The sequence below is a fragment of the Molothrus aeneus genome, chromosome 13 (genome assembly GCF_037042795.1).
Source record: "Molothrus aeneus isolate 106 chromosome 13, BPBGC_Maene_1.0, whole genome shotgun sequence".
Lineage (NCBI taxonomy): Eukaryota > Metazoa > Chordata > Aves > Passeriformes > Icteridae > Molothrus > Molothrus aeneus.
This window is the reverse complement of record NC_089658.1, coordinates 19,572,967-19,588,154: the sequence shown is the minus strand read 5'-3', so window position 1 is coordinate 19,588,154 and position 15,188 is coordinate 19,572,967. Positions and strand designations below refer to the sequence as shown.

Genomic DNA, 15,188 nt, shown 5'->3' with positions numbered 1-15,188 from the left:
ATCGCGGCGGTGCCGCGGCCCGCCCGGCTCGGCGGTGACAGATTGTTTGAGCTGGAGGAAGCGCCGGCCCGGGCTAATTACGCCGCCATGGCGGGCGGGCGGCGGGCGGGGGCTGCGCGCCGGCGGCCCCGCGTGGCTTTGATTGACAGCGCCGCTCCCCCGGGCCAATAGCGTTGGAGCAGCGGCCCGCTCCGCGCCGTGATTGGCGGAGCGGCGCTGAGCGGCGCGCGGCCCCACGTGGGGCGGAGGCTCCGTCTGACGCGCGGGCGAGCGGCCATTTTGTGCGCTGGGCCGGGCCCGGCCCGCCCGTGGGACCGCCGGTGCTGCGGCCCCGCTCCCCCCGGCCCGCCGGGACAGGGGCTGCTCCCGCTCCGCTGCGGCGGGCGTGGATTCCCCCCCGGGGGCGCAGCCGGGTGTCCCGCGGGCGCGGCGAGAGGGTCTGACGTTAACGCCATTACCCGTGTTCCTCGTTAAAGCCCCTCAGGCGTGAGGGGAGGCGCGGAGGGGGAGCAGCGCGGCCCTCACGACACATCAAAGGGGCCGCGCGGCCGCCGGGGGAGGCTGGGCGGCCTTGCCGCCGCCCGCCGGTGCGGGAGGCTCGTACCGAGCGCTTTCCCGGTGCGGAGCGGAGGCGCTCCGCTGCCAAAGCGCCCGTGTTTGTTTTACCGCCCGAACCGGGCCGCCGGAGCGGGGTTACGGCAGCGCCGGGCCCGAGTCACGGCCGGGCCGGGGGGCGCGGGGCGGGGCGGGGCCTGCGCGGGGCGGGGCCCGCGGTGGGCGTGGCTGGCGGCCGCCCCTCCGTCAGACACAAGCTGCCATTGTGACGTTACGCCAGCGCCGCCCAATCAGCACCCGCCGGCGGCGGCCCCACGTGGGCGCGGCGCTCTCCGATTGGCTGTCGGCGGCGAGGCCGCCCGGGTTTTGTCCCCCGCCCGCCGCCCCGCTCCGCCCGGGCGCTGTGGCGGCACCGCGTGCTCGGGCGCCGCTGCCCCGCTCCGCGCCCGCTCCGCGATGGCTCCCGGAGTTACGGCGATCCCGGCTGGACGCAGCTGAACGGCCGCCCCCGGGCGGGGGACCCGCTCGCACCTCGCATGTCCGCGGCGCCCGGGAAGTCGGATGTGTACGGCCTTCCTCCCCCTCCTCCTCTCCTCCATGGCCGTCGTGCTCCGGCGTTAGTTCCTGGCTTTGCTTCCCCTTCTCCCGGCCGCAGGAATACCGCGGGACCCTCCTCCCGCCGCCGCGTTGTTGTTGTTGTCGCTGTGGCTTTTTGATCTATTTTTTTTTCCTTTTTTTTTTTTTTTCCGGGGAGGGGGGGGATTGATTTTTCTTCTTTTTTTTTTTTTTTATTTTTTTATTTTCCGCCAGCGAGTGCCGGAAGGAGGGGGGGGGGGTGAGGAAGCGGAGGCCCGCGGAGCGCGGCGGCCGGGGGGGTCGGCACCTGGCCCCGGCGCTGCTGCGGGGCTGGGCTCGGCTCCGCGGGCGCCTCCCCGGCGGTGCGGGGCCGGGCTGGGCTGGGGGGGGGAACGTGCGGGGGGGAACCGGCCGGGCCCGCTCCCCCCCCCCCCCCCCACCACCACCCCCTCCGCCCTCCCTCCTCCGCCCCCCGCACGGACTTTCCTCTCGTCCCTTTGTTCAGTTCTCGGCCTCTCCGGGAGCGCTCCGAGGCCGGCGGGCAGCAGCGGCAGCTCCGCACGTCGCGATCGCCGTAGCGAGGCTCGGCGCGGCTGCTCCCAGTGACCGCGCCCCAGCCCGGCCATGTACCCCCAGGGCCGGCACCCGGTGAGTCCCGGTACCCCCCGCCGCCCCCCCGCTCCCCTCCCTCCGGCTGCCCTCCCCCCTCCCCGGTAACCCCCCCCCCCCTCTCCCCGGTAACCCCCGCGGCCGCTTCCCGCAGGCTCCGCACCAGCCGGGCCAACCGGGCTTCAAATTCACCGTGGCCGAGTCCTGCGACCGGATCAAGGACGAGTTCCAGTTCCTGCAGGCCCAGTACCACAGGTGAGCCTGGGGGGACCCCCGGCCGCCCCCCCCCTTGCCCCGAGCCTCCCCGGTTCCGCGGGGTCTCACCGTGCGCTCTCACCTCCCCCCCCCCCCCCAGCCTCAAAGTGGAGTATGACAAGCTGGCGAACGAGAAGACCGAAATGCAGCGCCATTACGTTATGGTGAGAGACTTTAATCAGATTTCGGATCAGCCTGCAAATGTCATTAGCTGCGAGCCTGCGAACGGGGGGGACCGGGGGACCCTCCCCCGGTACGGGCACTGCCTGCCCGGGGACCCCCGGGCCGGGGGGGCGGCGGTGCGGGGCGCTCCGAGCCCCGGCCGGCTGGGAGCGCCATCCCAAGTTTCCTGTTAACCCCTTTGGAGCGGGCCTGCGGCCGCGGGGGGGTCGGGGGGGGCTGGAGCGGCGACCCCGAGCGCTGGGGGGGGATCCCCGGTGCTGGTGCGGGTCCCCCCCGTGCTTGCCCCGAGGCCACCCGGGAGCCATCGCAGCTCCTCCTCCCCCCCCCCCGTTCATCCTTCCCGAGGGAAATGGGCACTTTTGTTGCCACAAAACGCTCTTTTTAAAGCTAAATTAGCATGGCGGGGCCCCGGGTGGGCTCGTTGGGGGTTCTGGTGGGTTTGGCCGGGCCCTGCGCCCCCTTTCCCGGCCGCTGCCCTGGTCCCTGGGGGGAACAATCACCCCCCCCCGGTGAGAAGCTGGGTTTTTGGCCAGACTCCGGGCTGTACCTGTTCTGCCAGGGCTGAGCAGACGCCTGTCACCCAGCTCTGCGCCTCTTTGTTTTTCTAAGTAGCTTAGGAGGAGAAAACAGGAGTCAAAGGAGTGTCCCCTCGTTAAGTGCCTGCCAGTTAAACCCATAAACATCTGCTTATTATAAGGTGTAATTTCCTTGGCTACCCGTGCTTTAAGCCCAGTTTTGCCCAGGATGCTTTTTGGTAATGACCTTATGCAAATGCCTTCTGTGAATTGAATTCAAATTCTCCTTGGCTCTCGTGTTTAATTGAATTTATTTCTATTTTTTTTTCCTCTCCTTCCCCAGTACTACGAAATGTCGTACGGTTTGAATATTGAAATGCACAAACAGGTGAGTAATTTCGAGGGGGGAAGTTGTGATTGATTGATCTCCTGTTGCCCTTTTCCTCCACCTGAGGTAAAATCGGCCCTGATTGCACTAAATAGGGAATAAGTGCTGGAGGCAGGGATGTGACTCCAGGTGGGATCCCGTGGCCCGGCTGTTAAATTGGCAGCCGCAGGTTGATGGCACTCGGTGGGGTTATTTGTCGATATTCACGGGGAATTTCGGTTTTAGGCAGAGTGTTTATGCAAAGAGGTGAGAACAGCCTCGCCTCCCGTGCTGGGAGGTCAATACCTGGAATAGCGCGTTCCCAAGGCTTGGAAAACACTGATAGGGGCTGCGCTGGCCTCTGCTCGTGTTGTGGGTACGGCAGGGCTGTTTGTAAGGTCATCCCCTGCTCCCGGCCCTGCCGGAGCGTGAGACCGAGCCGGGAATTATCTCCAGAGCTCACCGTGTGTTGCTCAATGGCACGGAGTTGTCTTTGCATCTGGGAAGTGAAGCAATGTTTGGGGCTGGTTGGGGTTTTGGTTTTGTTGGTTTTTTTGTTGTTTTTTTTTTTCCCTCCCTCCCCTCCCTTCCAGTCTTCTCTAATGTGTAACTTGCCTGAAGGAAAAAATAGAGAAGGCCCCAGCAGAATGTGGTGTGCTACCTTGATAAGATTATCGGTAAAGAGCCTAAAGGCTGCGCACATGATGGCAAAACTTAAAGGAATAAAGTTATTATTGAGATTAGACCTGATTATTCGTGCTGCTGCTGCTTACTGGTTTTAGAAGGAGTTCTAATTAAGAACTTAGGGCAGATAGAAGTTGACATCAACTTTGCCGCTCGCGAATCAGCCCCATTCAACTCCAAAGTGGTTTGGCTTAATAGCGGCATCTCCCTCCTCCTCCTCCTCCTCGGAGGCTCGCAGGGCGCTGATGAGATGCAAAGCAGCGTCTCTGAATGCGCCTCTCTCTTCCTCCCCTCGCCTTGCTGCGCCGTAGTCACGGGGCAGCGAAAATAATTCCTGCTTAGTCTTCAGTTTTTTATAAATATCTCCTTCCACGCAGATAATCCCCACTCCCCGCTCGGGGGCCGCTGCCCGGCCCCGGGGTCCTTGTGTGGGGGCTGTGGGGACCCCCGAGCTCGGGGGAGCTCGGCCAGCTTTGAGCTGGGGTGCTCGGGAACGCCCCAGAATTCGGGATTGGGGGGTAGGCCCAGCCTCCTGCGAGGAGGGGATGGCTTTGGTGCGGCCAGAGGGGCCTCAGCAACGCCCAGGGGACTTTGGGGTCACCTGGAGGGACCCCAGCCCAGGCTCTTGGGGCAGAGGGTCTCCTCTGCCCACCCTCCTCCTACCTGGGTGCTGGATGGCTCTAGAGGCTCAGTGCTGGGAGATGCTGGAATGATGGTCTGGGAGATGCTGGGTTGGTTCTCTCACCAGGAGATACTGGGTTGGTTCCCTCGGTGGGAGATCCTGGAATGATGGCCTGGGATGCTAGGGGACATGCTGGAATGGCACCCCAGGATGCTGGCTTGGTTCTCTCGCTGGGAGATGCCGGAATGATGGCCTGGGAGATGCTGGGTTGGTTCCCTTGCTGGGAGATGCTGGAATGATGGCCTGGGAGATGCTGGGTTGGTTCCCTTGCTGGGAGATGCTGGAAGGACACTCTGGGATGCTGTGTTGGTTCCCTTGCTTGGGAGATGCTGGAATGATGGCCTGGGAGATGCTGGAATGATGGCCTAGGAGATGCTGGGTTGGTTCCCTCATGAGGAGATGCTGGAAGGACACTCTGGGATGCTGTGTTGGTTCCCTCGCTGGGAGATGCTGGAAGGACACTCTGGGATGCTGGCTTGGTTCCCTCGCTGGGAGATGCTGGAATGATGGCCTGGGAGATGCCGGAATGGCACTCTAGGAGATGCTGTGTTGGTTCCCTCGCTGGGAGATGCCATTCCCAAGACGTTCCCCAGTGTTTTCCCCCGGTCCGTGGGTGCGTCCCGAGGTTTGGCAGCGCTGGGAGGTGTGGATGGAGCATCCCCTCTGCCGTGTGCCGCGGGGGTCTCGGGGCTGGCCCCGGAGCCGCAGCGTTCCCGGTTCGGCTCGGTCCCCGCCTGTCCTGGCGGTTCCCGGTGCCGGCAGCCCAGGAGGCCCGGCACGGTCGCCTCTTTGCTGGGAGCCGTGCGAGCGATTCCCGCAGCACCCCGTGCCCGCCCGGGCGCTTCCCGCTGCCGGGAACCGGGGGAAGCCGGAGCCGTCTCCTCCTCTAATTGACAGGCAGCGCGGAGCAAACAAACAAAGCAGCCCGGGCTGCTGCTTCCAGGCGAAAATGGGGCGAGCGGGGAGCGCCGGACCGCAGCGGGAGCCCGGGGAGGGCTTTTCCCCCCTCTCCGGGGCCGCAGCATCCCCTGAAAGGCATCCCTGGCGCAGCATCCCCCCGGCAGGCAGGCAGGCATCCCGCAAGGCATCCCGCTAATTGCGGCGTGGTCCTGCCGGCATCTGGCTGAGGGTGGCTGGTCCTGAACAAACAAGTTTATCAGCTGACCTGTTTAGCGGTTGACTTGTGTTTATCTGCACACAATCAAGTAGACTGAAGTGCTTGAATTATTCATGCAGTGTCCTGCCCTCCAGACTTGACTGCTTGTGATTACATCTGCTCCAGACAAACATTGATGGATACTTCATCTTTAAGCAAAAGGGGATTGTCTGTCTGTGGGCTTATATAACAGATTATCTCTTCCACGCTGAATATTAAGTGTGTGCATATGTGGCTGCGTGTGGGGTTGGGTTTTTTTGGTTTTTTTTGCCTTCCCCCCCCCCCCCCCCCTTTCTTCTCATTTTGTTTCTCGTTAGGAAAAAAATGGAGTTTCATAAACAACTCCATATGCAAGGAAATATTTAGGAAGTGATTCCCCAGTCGGTTGCAGTGAATTGCTCCTTACATCAGTCTTCCTGCTGAACTCCACTCCTTCCCCGGGCTCAGCTCTCCTAAACCCGGCTCCAATCAGGAGTTTTCTTTTGAAACCCCGACAAAACTTTTTTTCCTTTTTTTCTTTTTTTCCTTTTTTTTTTTTTCGGTCGGGTTAATTGATTTTTCCAAAAGAAACTTCCCTTCCCCTGTCGGCCGGGCATTGTTTCTGTGCAGATCTCCGTGGATAATCGCCGAGGGCAATAACCATTCCAAAAGGAAAACTCATTTTGCGTGGGGAAACGGGACACCTCGGAGGACAGAACCTTTGTGCTGCCTTTGATTCGTTGTTATGGCTGAGAACGCTCCACAGAAGCACTTCTTGTTTCCCTGCCTAATGCTTGGAACAAGCCTAAACCCCCCAACACTTCCAGGGGAGAGAGGCAGCTTTTTGTATGTGTGTTTCTAGAAAATTCTAGGAACACAATATCCTTTCTGTCGTGCTCGTTAGCAAGGAGTGCCAGGTAATAATTTGCTAAATACTTCAGAAGCCGAGTAATTTGTGAGCTGTGCTCTCAGCACTCCCAAGGCAGAAGGGAATTCTGTCTTCCCTGGCTGAGTTTTGGGGGCTCCTGGCTGAATTTTGGGGGCTCCTGGCTGAGTTTTGGGGGTCCCTGCGAGCTTTACCCCATTGCTGGTGGTAATTCCCTAATGAGGGGCTGTGTCCTGCCCCTCCACACCCCCGCCCTGAATTTAATTCTCATCAGCCAGGCTCTCCACTTTGCTAATAACGATAGCAGCCACAAATAGCTTTCAACATGCCATTGACAGCCCGCTTGGAGAGAGCACTTGAAATAGTGGTAGACAGCTGAAAGTACCCATAATTGTGCGCCCGAGTGAGAACCACACTGCTCAAGGGCCTGATTTTCATGTGCTTAAAGAGACAATATCCTGGTTTCAACAAATGCTGCTGGTGCTTCACGCCTCGTGTGATTTACTCCTCCTCCTGCCGGGGGAGGAGGGTTTGGGGGGGTCTGCAGGGGGCTGTGGGGCGCAGAGCCTTCGCAGAATCACCACGGGGTGTTTGCGGTGTGGTGGAGATGAGGAGAAGGTTGGGGCTCTGCCGGGGGGGCTGTGGGGTGGTGCTGGTGCTGTGCTCCCGCAGCCCCTGCAGGGGTTTGGGGTGCCCTGTGGGTGTAGGGATGGGTTTGTTATTCCCCAGGGGATGGTTGCATTCTCCAGGCTGCCAGAGCTCCAGCAGCGTTTGGACAAATCTCTGGGACACGGGGTGGGATTGGTGGGGTGTCTGTGCAGGGCCTTGGGTAATGCTGGTGCTCCCTCCCACCTCTGGAGATTCCTGGATTTGAGGATATAAGTATGTTATATATGTTTTGGGGTGTTTTGCAGTGTTCTGTGTTCAGCACCTCCTCGTCCTTCATCCCACAGCATAAACCCAGCAAGGGCAGGCTGGACTTGGGGCTGATGTGGCCCAAAATCTGTCCTGGGGCTCCACCTGCCCTGGCCTGCTGGGATTCCCTTCCCCATGGAGAACATTTTCCATTTGGTGTAGAGGTTGAGGTCTGTGTGATGTGTGCAGGGGGTTTTGGGGTTGTCTTGTGCAGGGTGTTTTGGGATGCTGAGCAATGCCCGTGGGGCTGGTTCCTGCAGGCAGCTCCATCCTCCCAGGATCTGGGAGCCCAGGAGGGATCTGTGTCCTGTCCTGTGCCATGGGGGGGATGCGGGGATGTGTCTGGGGGGGTCACCCTGGCTCTGGCACATCCCTGCAGCTCCCATTTGCCTCCTGGACATCCCAGGCTGAGACAATTTGGCACCAGGAGCGTCCCCAGTGCCCAGAGCCCTGTCTGAGGTGTCCCCCCTGAGCCTGGATCCAGCCTGGAGCTCTGCACTTCCACCTTTTGGGTCAGTTTTAAGGCTGCTCTACCTCTCCCATGACTGACATCCCGGGGGGGTTATTTTTAAATTCCCTCTGCCCCATCCAGGTGTAGGGATGGGAGTGCAGGAGCTGCAGGGCAGAGCCAGCCCCAGCTATTTAACACCGAGCTGCCACCTCTCCGAGGCAGTGCCAGCAGCAGCTCCCCGTGTCCCCAAGTGCTTGGGATGCTGCTGGTGGCTCTGGCCATTTTGAGAGCAGGTGACAGGAGCCTCAGCCGGGGCCAAGTGGGCCCGGGGGTGATTTATCACCGGTGCAGATGTTTTCTCTGGTTTCGCTGAAACCCCACGCCGGGAGGCTCCGGGCAGGGAGCGGGGCAGATTCCTGGCAGGGGCACACAGCGAGGGGGGATTAGTTGGGATTTCAGCTTCTCCCGACTCCTTGCCCTTTCTAACAGCCGGGAGGTGTTTGGGAGCCTCTCCCCGCACCCCTGCCGGGCGTTTGATCCGCCCCGGTCCAGGGAGGATGCAGGGCAGCGGAAGGGGATGCGGAGCTGGGATTGCCATGGCAACCCGCGGTGGGAATGGAGGCTTTCCTTGGCAGGAGCAGCTCGAGGTGGGGCTCAGGGGCTCTGGGCAAGGTGAGGGATGAGCCCTGTGAAGGGGAAGGTGTCGGGCAGGGAGCCCTCCCCCTGTTCCCAGCGTTCCAGAGAATCCCCTTCACTCCCAGTTAAAGTTTTAATGGGGACAACTGGAGTTTAATGTGCCGGGGAATGGGAAAAGGGAAAGTGAGCAAATATTTAAAGACCATTGAATCTCGTGTTCACAGGAAACCTCACGGTTGTAAACACAATATTTTGGACATCCAATATCTCTGTGCTGGGTCCCACGTGGGAAGCCTCTTTCTGTGTGGAATGGGGAGTTTGGCTTCCCATCTCGCTTGGAAATTTTGCATTTCAAGGTGGAAGCATCACGTGTGCTGCTGGTCAGGGCTGTCCGGGGAAAACCCAGCTCCTTCCCTTCCTGCTCCATGGAATCAACCTGGCTGGATGCTGTGTTTTTCCAGGGTGCAGCCGAGGGAGGCTGGCTGGTGTTCTCCCCTCAAATGTGGATCAGATTTGTTCTAGAACCCGGGAGCTGCCAGGGCAGAGCTGCCAGGGCAGAGCTCCTGGAGCAGCGGCTGTGCTCGCTGCATCCCAATCCAAGGGCTGGAGCTGGAGGAATAAATCTTTAATGCAGCTGCAGCTAAATATAATCTGATCAAAGTGCCAGTGCCAAAGAGCCTGGAAGGAGCTTTTCCCATGGCAGGGCACGGCGGTGGCACCGCGGGGGCTGGTGGCACTCGCGGTGCCAGCCTGGCTGCTCCAGCCACGGCGCCAGGGCTGGGTTGGGTTTGGCACCTGGAGCTTCCAGCCCGGCTGTTGTGGGAGTGTTGGGTGCTGAAAACCCTGTGCTGGCCAGAGCCTGGTGCTGGGGACAGGGGTCGCCATGGCAAAGTGTCCCTGCAGTGATGGGACGCAGGGAGTGGCTTCCCCGTGCCGAGGGCAGGGACAGGTGGGATACTGGGAAGGGATCCTTCCCTAAAAGGGGGCTGGGACACTGGTGCCTGTGACTGCCCCATTCCTGGAAGAGTCCAAAGCCAGGTTGGAGCAACCTGGGCTCCTAGAAGGTGCAGGGAGTGGAACTGGATGAGCTTTGAAGGCCCTTCTGACCAAACTGTTCCAGGAGTCCATGATCCCCGGCTGCCTGCTGGATCCATGCATCCTCACACTCGGGGCCATGATGATCCCAGTGACTTGGTGGCTGTGGCCAGGGTACCTGAGTCCAAGCTGTGGTCGCTTCCAGCCGTCCCTGCCTTGGCACGGTGTGCCAGCACGTTCCCTGCCTCTGGAATTGCTAAGAAAAGCATCAGGTGTAACCCAATCACTGGGAGTGCTTCTGGAGAACAGCATGGCCAGGAGTGTTCCTGTGGCTTTGCAGCCCATGGGGAGCTCTGTGGGGACCCCTGGGAGCAGGACCCGGAGCTCTGGGTTCTGTGGGGCTGTTCCCTCCATGGGGGTAACTCCAGGCAGGGGCAGGTGAGGATTTTCCCGGTGTCTCCTTGCTCATGGTGGTGCTGGGAATGTTGATGGTGCTTGTTGGGTTGTTTGTGTGGCAGGAGCAGCATGTCCCAGCCATCCCCAGCAAGGGCTGGGTGTCCCCTTTGGGGTTTCTCCCCCAAATTAGGATATTTGGGGATCCTCCTTGGGGTGCTTGAGAGCAGGTGGAGCTGAGGGCTCCTTTGGTTTGGCTGGGCTTAAAACCCAGCGGTGCTGTAGGAGCTGTTGCAGGGAGCTGAGCTGTGGGGTCAGCAGGGTGAGGCTTTGGGGTGATGTGGGGAGCAGGAGGTGCCTGTGGCTGTCCTGGGAAGGAGGCTCCCTGCCAGCAGGAGGCCGGAGCTCTCCCGGGTAATCACTTGTGCTGTTGATAAGGAGCTGCCGGGGCTGGCGGAAGGAATTTCGGGGCGTTTGATTCCCTGCCAGCGCTCGGCCCCGGCCATTGTTGTGGCGCTGCATCCTCGCGGCCGCTCCGCCGTGTTTGACTTGGAGCTGGAGCTGTTTTCACAGCTGCCTCGGCCAGGAGCAGCCTGGGTTAACCCCTGGGAGCCAGGACACGGCTGTCCTGCTGGGAGCATCCCTGGAGAGGGACACGGGCATCCTGCTGGGAGCATCCCTGGAGAAGGACACGGGCATCCTGCTGGGAGCATCCCTGGAGAGGGACACGGCCATCCCTGGAGAGGGACACGGCCATCCCTGGAGAGGGACACGGCCATCCCTGGAGAGGGACATGGGCATCCCACCAGGAGCATTCCTGGAGAGGGACACGGCCATCCCTGGAGAGGGACACGGGCATCCCACCAGGAGCACACCTGGAGAGGGACATGGGCATCCCACCAGGAGCATTCCTGGAGAGGGACATGGCCATCCCACCAGGAGCACCCCTGGATGCTATTCCCTTCCACAGAGCTAATTCCTAAGGAAAGCATCAGGTGTGCCCCAATCTCCAGGAGTGTTTCTGGAGAACAGCATGGCCAGGACTGTTCCTGTGGCTTTGCAGCCCATGGGGAGCTCTGTGGGGACCCCTGGGAGCAGGACCCGGAGCTCTGGGCTCTGTGGGGCTGTTGCCTCCATGCTGGGGCAGCTCAGGGTTTTCCCAGTGTCTCCTTGCTCATGGTGGTGCTGGGAATGTTGACGGTGCTTGTTGGGTTGTTTGTGTAGCAGGAACAGCGTGTCCCAGCCATCCCCAGCAAGGGCTGGGTGTCCCCTTTGGGGTTTCTGCCCCAGGAAAGCTCCCCCAGGGTGCAGCTGGCAGGTGTTGGTGCATCCAGGCTGTTCCAGAGCGGGATGTGAGGCTGGCAAAGGGAATCCCACCTATAGACAGGGAGGAGAGCAGAACCCCCAGCCCTGGTGGGGACTCAGCTCCCTGCACAGGGCAGGTGGCCTTGCCAAGGAGTGTTTTGGGGAAATCAAACCCCCACTGCAGCCTTGGCAGCGGGAGGAGACGGAGGGGCCACCAAACCCTGGATTTCCTGGGATGCAGCAGCTGCTCCCAGGATGGGCCTGGCTGTTTGCTTGGAGCCAGGGCAGTCCAGGCTGGTGTGACTCTGCCAGGACACTCATCCTGTGGTGGGAAGGGCATGGAAGAGTCCCAGGGAAGCAGGGAAGTGTCTCTGGGCTGGGGAGCTTGAGAGGGCTCCCAGTGCCTCTGCTGGGAGGGGACAGAGAGGGGACTTTGGAAAGGGACAGGGAGAGGGGACAGAGAGGGGATTTTGGGAGGGGATTTTGGGAAGGGACAGGGAGGGCATCTGTGGCAGGGGACAGAGAGGGGATTTTGGGAGGGGACAGGCAGGGGACACAGCTCTGCTGCCAGGAAGCCTCGTGCCACCCGTGGGAGGCTGCTGCCGGGTGCTGACTGCTGCTGCTTTTCCTTCTTCCCTTTTTTCAGACAGAAATTGCTAAAAGACTGAACACGATTTTAGCCCAGATCATGCCTTTTCTGTCACAAGAGGTAAGGACTTTTTCCACACCCTCTTTGAGGGGGTGCAGCCTCTCCCCAGGGGTTTCCCCTCCCTCGCAGGCAGTGCTGGGCCCCTGGGTGGGGGTTGGATGTGAGAAATGGGATTTAAATCCTGCCTGAATGCTGGAGGACCCTTGGGATGGGCAGAGCTGGGCCCTGCAGGGGCTCTGCTCAGCTTGGGGGGCTGCACTGAGCCCAAAAGGCTGCGAGGGGGCTTCCCCTTTTCCCTGAGGAGCTGGGAGGTGCCCCCGGGCTGCTGCACACAAAATAGGGCAAAAAATAGGGAAAAACTGGCAAAACAGGGCCCAAAAAGCAGGGGGAGCCATGGCTGGTGGGGTCCTGCACCTGGGCTGTGGCTGACCCTGGCCCTGTGTCCCCGCAGCACCAACAGCAGGTGGCCCAGGCTGTTGAACGTGCCAAGCAAGTGACAATGACGGAGTTGAATGCTATCATCGGGGTACGTGGACTTCCCAATCTGCCTCTCACCGTGTGTATTCCCCTTTTATTCCTATCATTTACCATATCCAGAGGCAACCCTGCGCTCAGGAGGGCACTCAGGGCGGCTCCCAGACCCCAGACATCCCAAAACCCCAAAAGTGCCCCAATCCCACAGCTCCTGGCTCTCCCAAAACCCCAAAACTGCTCCAGTCCCACAGCTCCTGGCTGTCCCACAACGCCAAAACTGCCCCAATCCGGCCCCCATCAGGACAGGGCTGGGAGCTGCTGCCTCCCTGGCAGCTCCTGGATTCCAGTGGTGTGTTCCTGGGGGGATTTGGGACGGGAGCCTCCCCAGCCCCTGAGGCCAGGCTTGTCTCTGCCGGGCTGTTGGTGTGGAATGTGCTGTGCCATTGACCCTTTCCCCACACAGATTGAGGGGTTCTGATTGAAAATTAACAATTCTAATCATTTCTGTGGTTGCTGTCACTGCCTCGGTCCTGCAGCAAACCCCGGGACATCGGAATTCCCAATCCACGTCCTGGGCAGCTGGCTCCAGTGCTCCTCTGGCTTTGTTTCCCAGAAAATACTCATTTATAACTGTTTCTATTTTTTAATAGCTATTTACACTTTGTAGGCTTCAAGGATCTTTTATGATTCTGTGTCTAACTTGCTCTTCCATCCATTTTCCTGTATTTTATGGGTGTCACCCACTGTGGAATCGTGCTCTGGGCTCCTGCAGTTTTTGGGGATGAGGAAGCAGCTGGATCCCTCGTGGTGTGGGAAGTGCCCCAGGAATGGGAGCTGAGTTTTGGGGTGACACTGCACCCTCCTGCTGCTCCTCAGCCGTTCGGGGTGGGCTGGGGATGGAGCAGGAGCTGCTGGAAGTGGCAGATATTGGAATTCAATTAAGGTGGATGAGAAGGCCCGTGACCCCCATTCCCTGGATAATTGCTTCCCTGGGTCACAGCAAGGCCCTGCTGTCATTAGCAGCCAGCCCAGCCCTTGAATCACCTCCCTGATGAGGAATCACAGGCATCTCCCCTGGGCTGGCCCAGCAGGGAGGGACACGCTGCTGCCCAGTGATCCCACAGCCTCCCATGGCTTGTCCAGAGATGGGGAGTGGGTTTAGGTGCTGGGTCTGTGCTCCTGCACCTGCTCCAGAGCTTCCCAGAGCAGAAAACCCAGAGGATTTTGCCTTTTTTCCTCCCCTCTGTGCAGGGAATGGTTGGTTACTGTAGGCTTGCTGCTGGCAGGAGGGGATGGTGGCTCCATGGCTTTCAGAGATGGTTCCGGGCTCATCCCAGAGCATGGCACAGGTTTGGGTGGAGGATTTGTGCCCACAAAGACACAAAATCCACAGGATTTGGGGTTTTTTCCCCTCCCCTCTGTGCGTGGAGTGGTTTGTTATTATAGGGTTGCTGCTGGCAGGAGGGGATGGTGACTCCATGGCCTTCCATGGCTTGAGGGGATGGTGATTCCTTGGCCTCCCATGGTTTTTGGAGATGGTTCCGGGCTCCTCCTGGAGCATGGGGCTGGTTTGGGTGGCACCTCCAGCCCGGGTCCCCCAAATGCAGAGGGTTTGGTGTTTTGCCCTGCCCTCAGCAGGTTGTTTCTGTCTTTCCCCCCTTGGTTTGCTCAGCACTGGGCTGTCCTGGTGTCCCTGGGCTCCAGCCCTGGGTGGCCCCACTGTCCCCAGCCTGCCCCAACACCCCGGTGCAGATGCTGCAACACCCAGACTCCCCCCAAAATGGTGCAAAGCTCCTTTTTTGCCCCTTTTGAGGTCAAGATCCTTTAATTTTATGCATCTGGGCCATTGTCTCGCAGCTCCTGCGCTCGAGGCTGGGCTGAAATGGAGCCTTGATTTGGTTGTAGCCCTGGAAATTATTAAACCCCGTCACTAAATTTAACGCCGGCGCTGAACTGAAGTGCTGAACCATTAAATCGGGAACAAAGGCATGGAGCGTGATGGACATAATCCAATTAAAGCCACTCCACCAGCAGACACTCCCTGCCAGCCTTCCTCCCAAATTTGGAACCTCTTCCCGTGCCCCCATGTCCGTGTGACACGGCTGGGGAGCTCCGTGGGCGCTGCCCCGGGCTGGGTGTGCAGGGATTGTTATCTGGGATTGTCATCCCTCCCCAGCCCCTGTTTCCTGGGACACTGGGGACACCACTCCCTGACAGGCTCCTGCTGCACGGGAGGAGCCCAAACTGGTGCTGGAATCCAGCTGGAGCCCCAGGGCAGCATCCTGAGGGATCTGATTGTGGATGGGCTCAGTCACTCCACCATCCTGGAATGCTGCTCCAAAGCCTTGTGCTCTGTGTGTGTCACTTGTCCAGCAGGACCTCAGTGCCTGGGCAGGGGGATCTGGGCTTCCCAAAGAGCCTCCCCATCCCTGGAATGCTGCAGGAAGCCCTCACCCTGTGGTGCTGTTGGAACTCAGCATTTCCAGGGTTGGGATAAGGGATGGGAAGGGAGGGATGGGCCCTTTCCAGCAGGGGACACTGGGGGCAAGCAGGACCTCGGTGCCACCCAGTGCCAGGTGGGCTGTGTGCCCCTCCTGGGAGCCTCCAGGGCGTTGTTCCTGAGGGATGTGCAGGAAGGATTGTGCACTGGGAACTCTGCAGCACCACCCTGGGCTGAGCCCCAGGCTCCCTGACTCCTCATCCTGCTCTCCTTGCCACGGGAATGACCTGCCTGGGACACGGATGGAGCTCTGCAGCCCCACTTTGGGACCTCGGCCACCCCAGGACACAGGGACAAGGCTTCAGGACATCCCACACGGATTCTGCTCTCCACTGCCAGAGGGGAGGAAGCCAAACCCACCTGGAGATGTTGCTGTGGGCCAC

General features: G+C 60.3%; 1 protein-coding gene across 11 annotated transcripts in view; it reads left to right on the top strand.

Annotated features, from left to right (window-relative positions):
- Positions 1-960: 960 nt before the first annotated feature.
- Positions 961-15,188, top strand: part of TLE3 (TLE family member 3, transcriptional corepressor) — a 28,882-nt gene continuing 14,654 nt past the window's right edge. For 6 of the 11 annotated variants that reach the window (XM_066558459.1, XM_066558457.1, XM_066558450.1 and 3 more), the window contains exons 1-7: positions 961-1,171; positions 1,637-1,779; positions 1,895-1,995; positions 2,096-2,159; positions 3,037-3,081; positions 11,829-11,891; positions 12,283-12,357. In XM_066558459.1, the coding sequence (XP_066414556.1) occupies positions 1,756-1,779; positions 1,895-1,995; positions 2,096-2,159; positions 3,037-3,081; positions 11,829-11,891; positions 12,283-12,357 (372 nt within the window). In that variant the 5' untranslated portion in view covers positions 961-1,171; positions 1,637-1,755. Of the gene's footprint in view, positions 1,172-1,636; positions 1,780-1,894; positions 1,996-2,095; positions 2,160-3,036; positions 3,082-11,828; positions 11,892-12,282; positions 12,388-15,188 lie in introns of all 11 variants that reach the window. The other 5 variants (XM_066558452.1, XM_066558453.1, XM_066558451.1 and 2 more) reach the window with 2 other exon arrangements.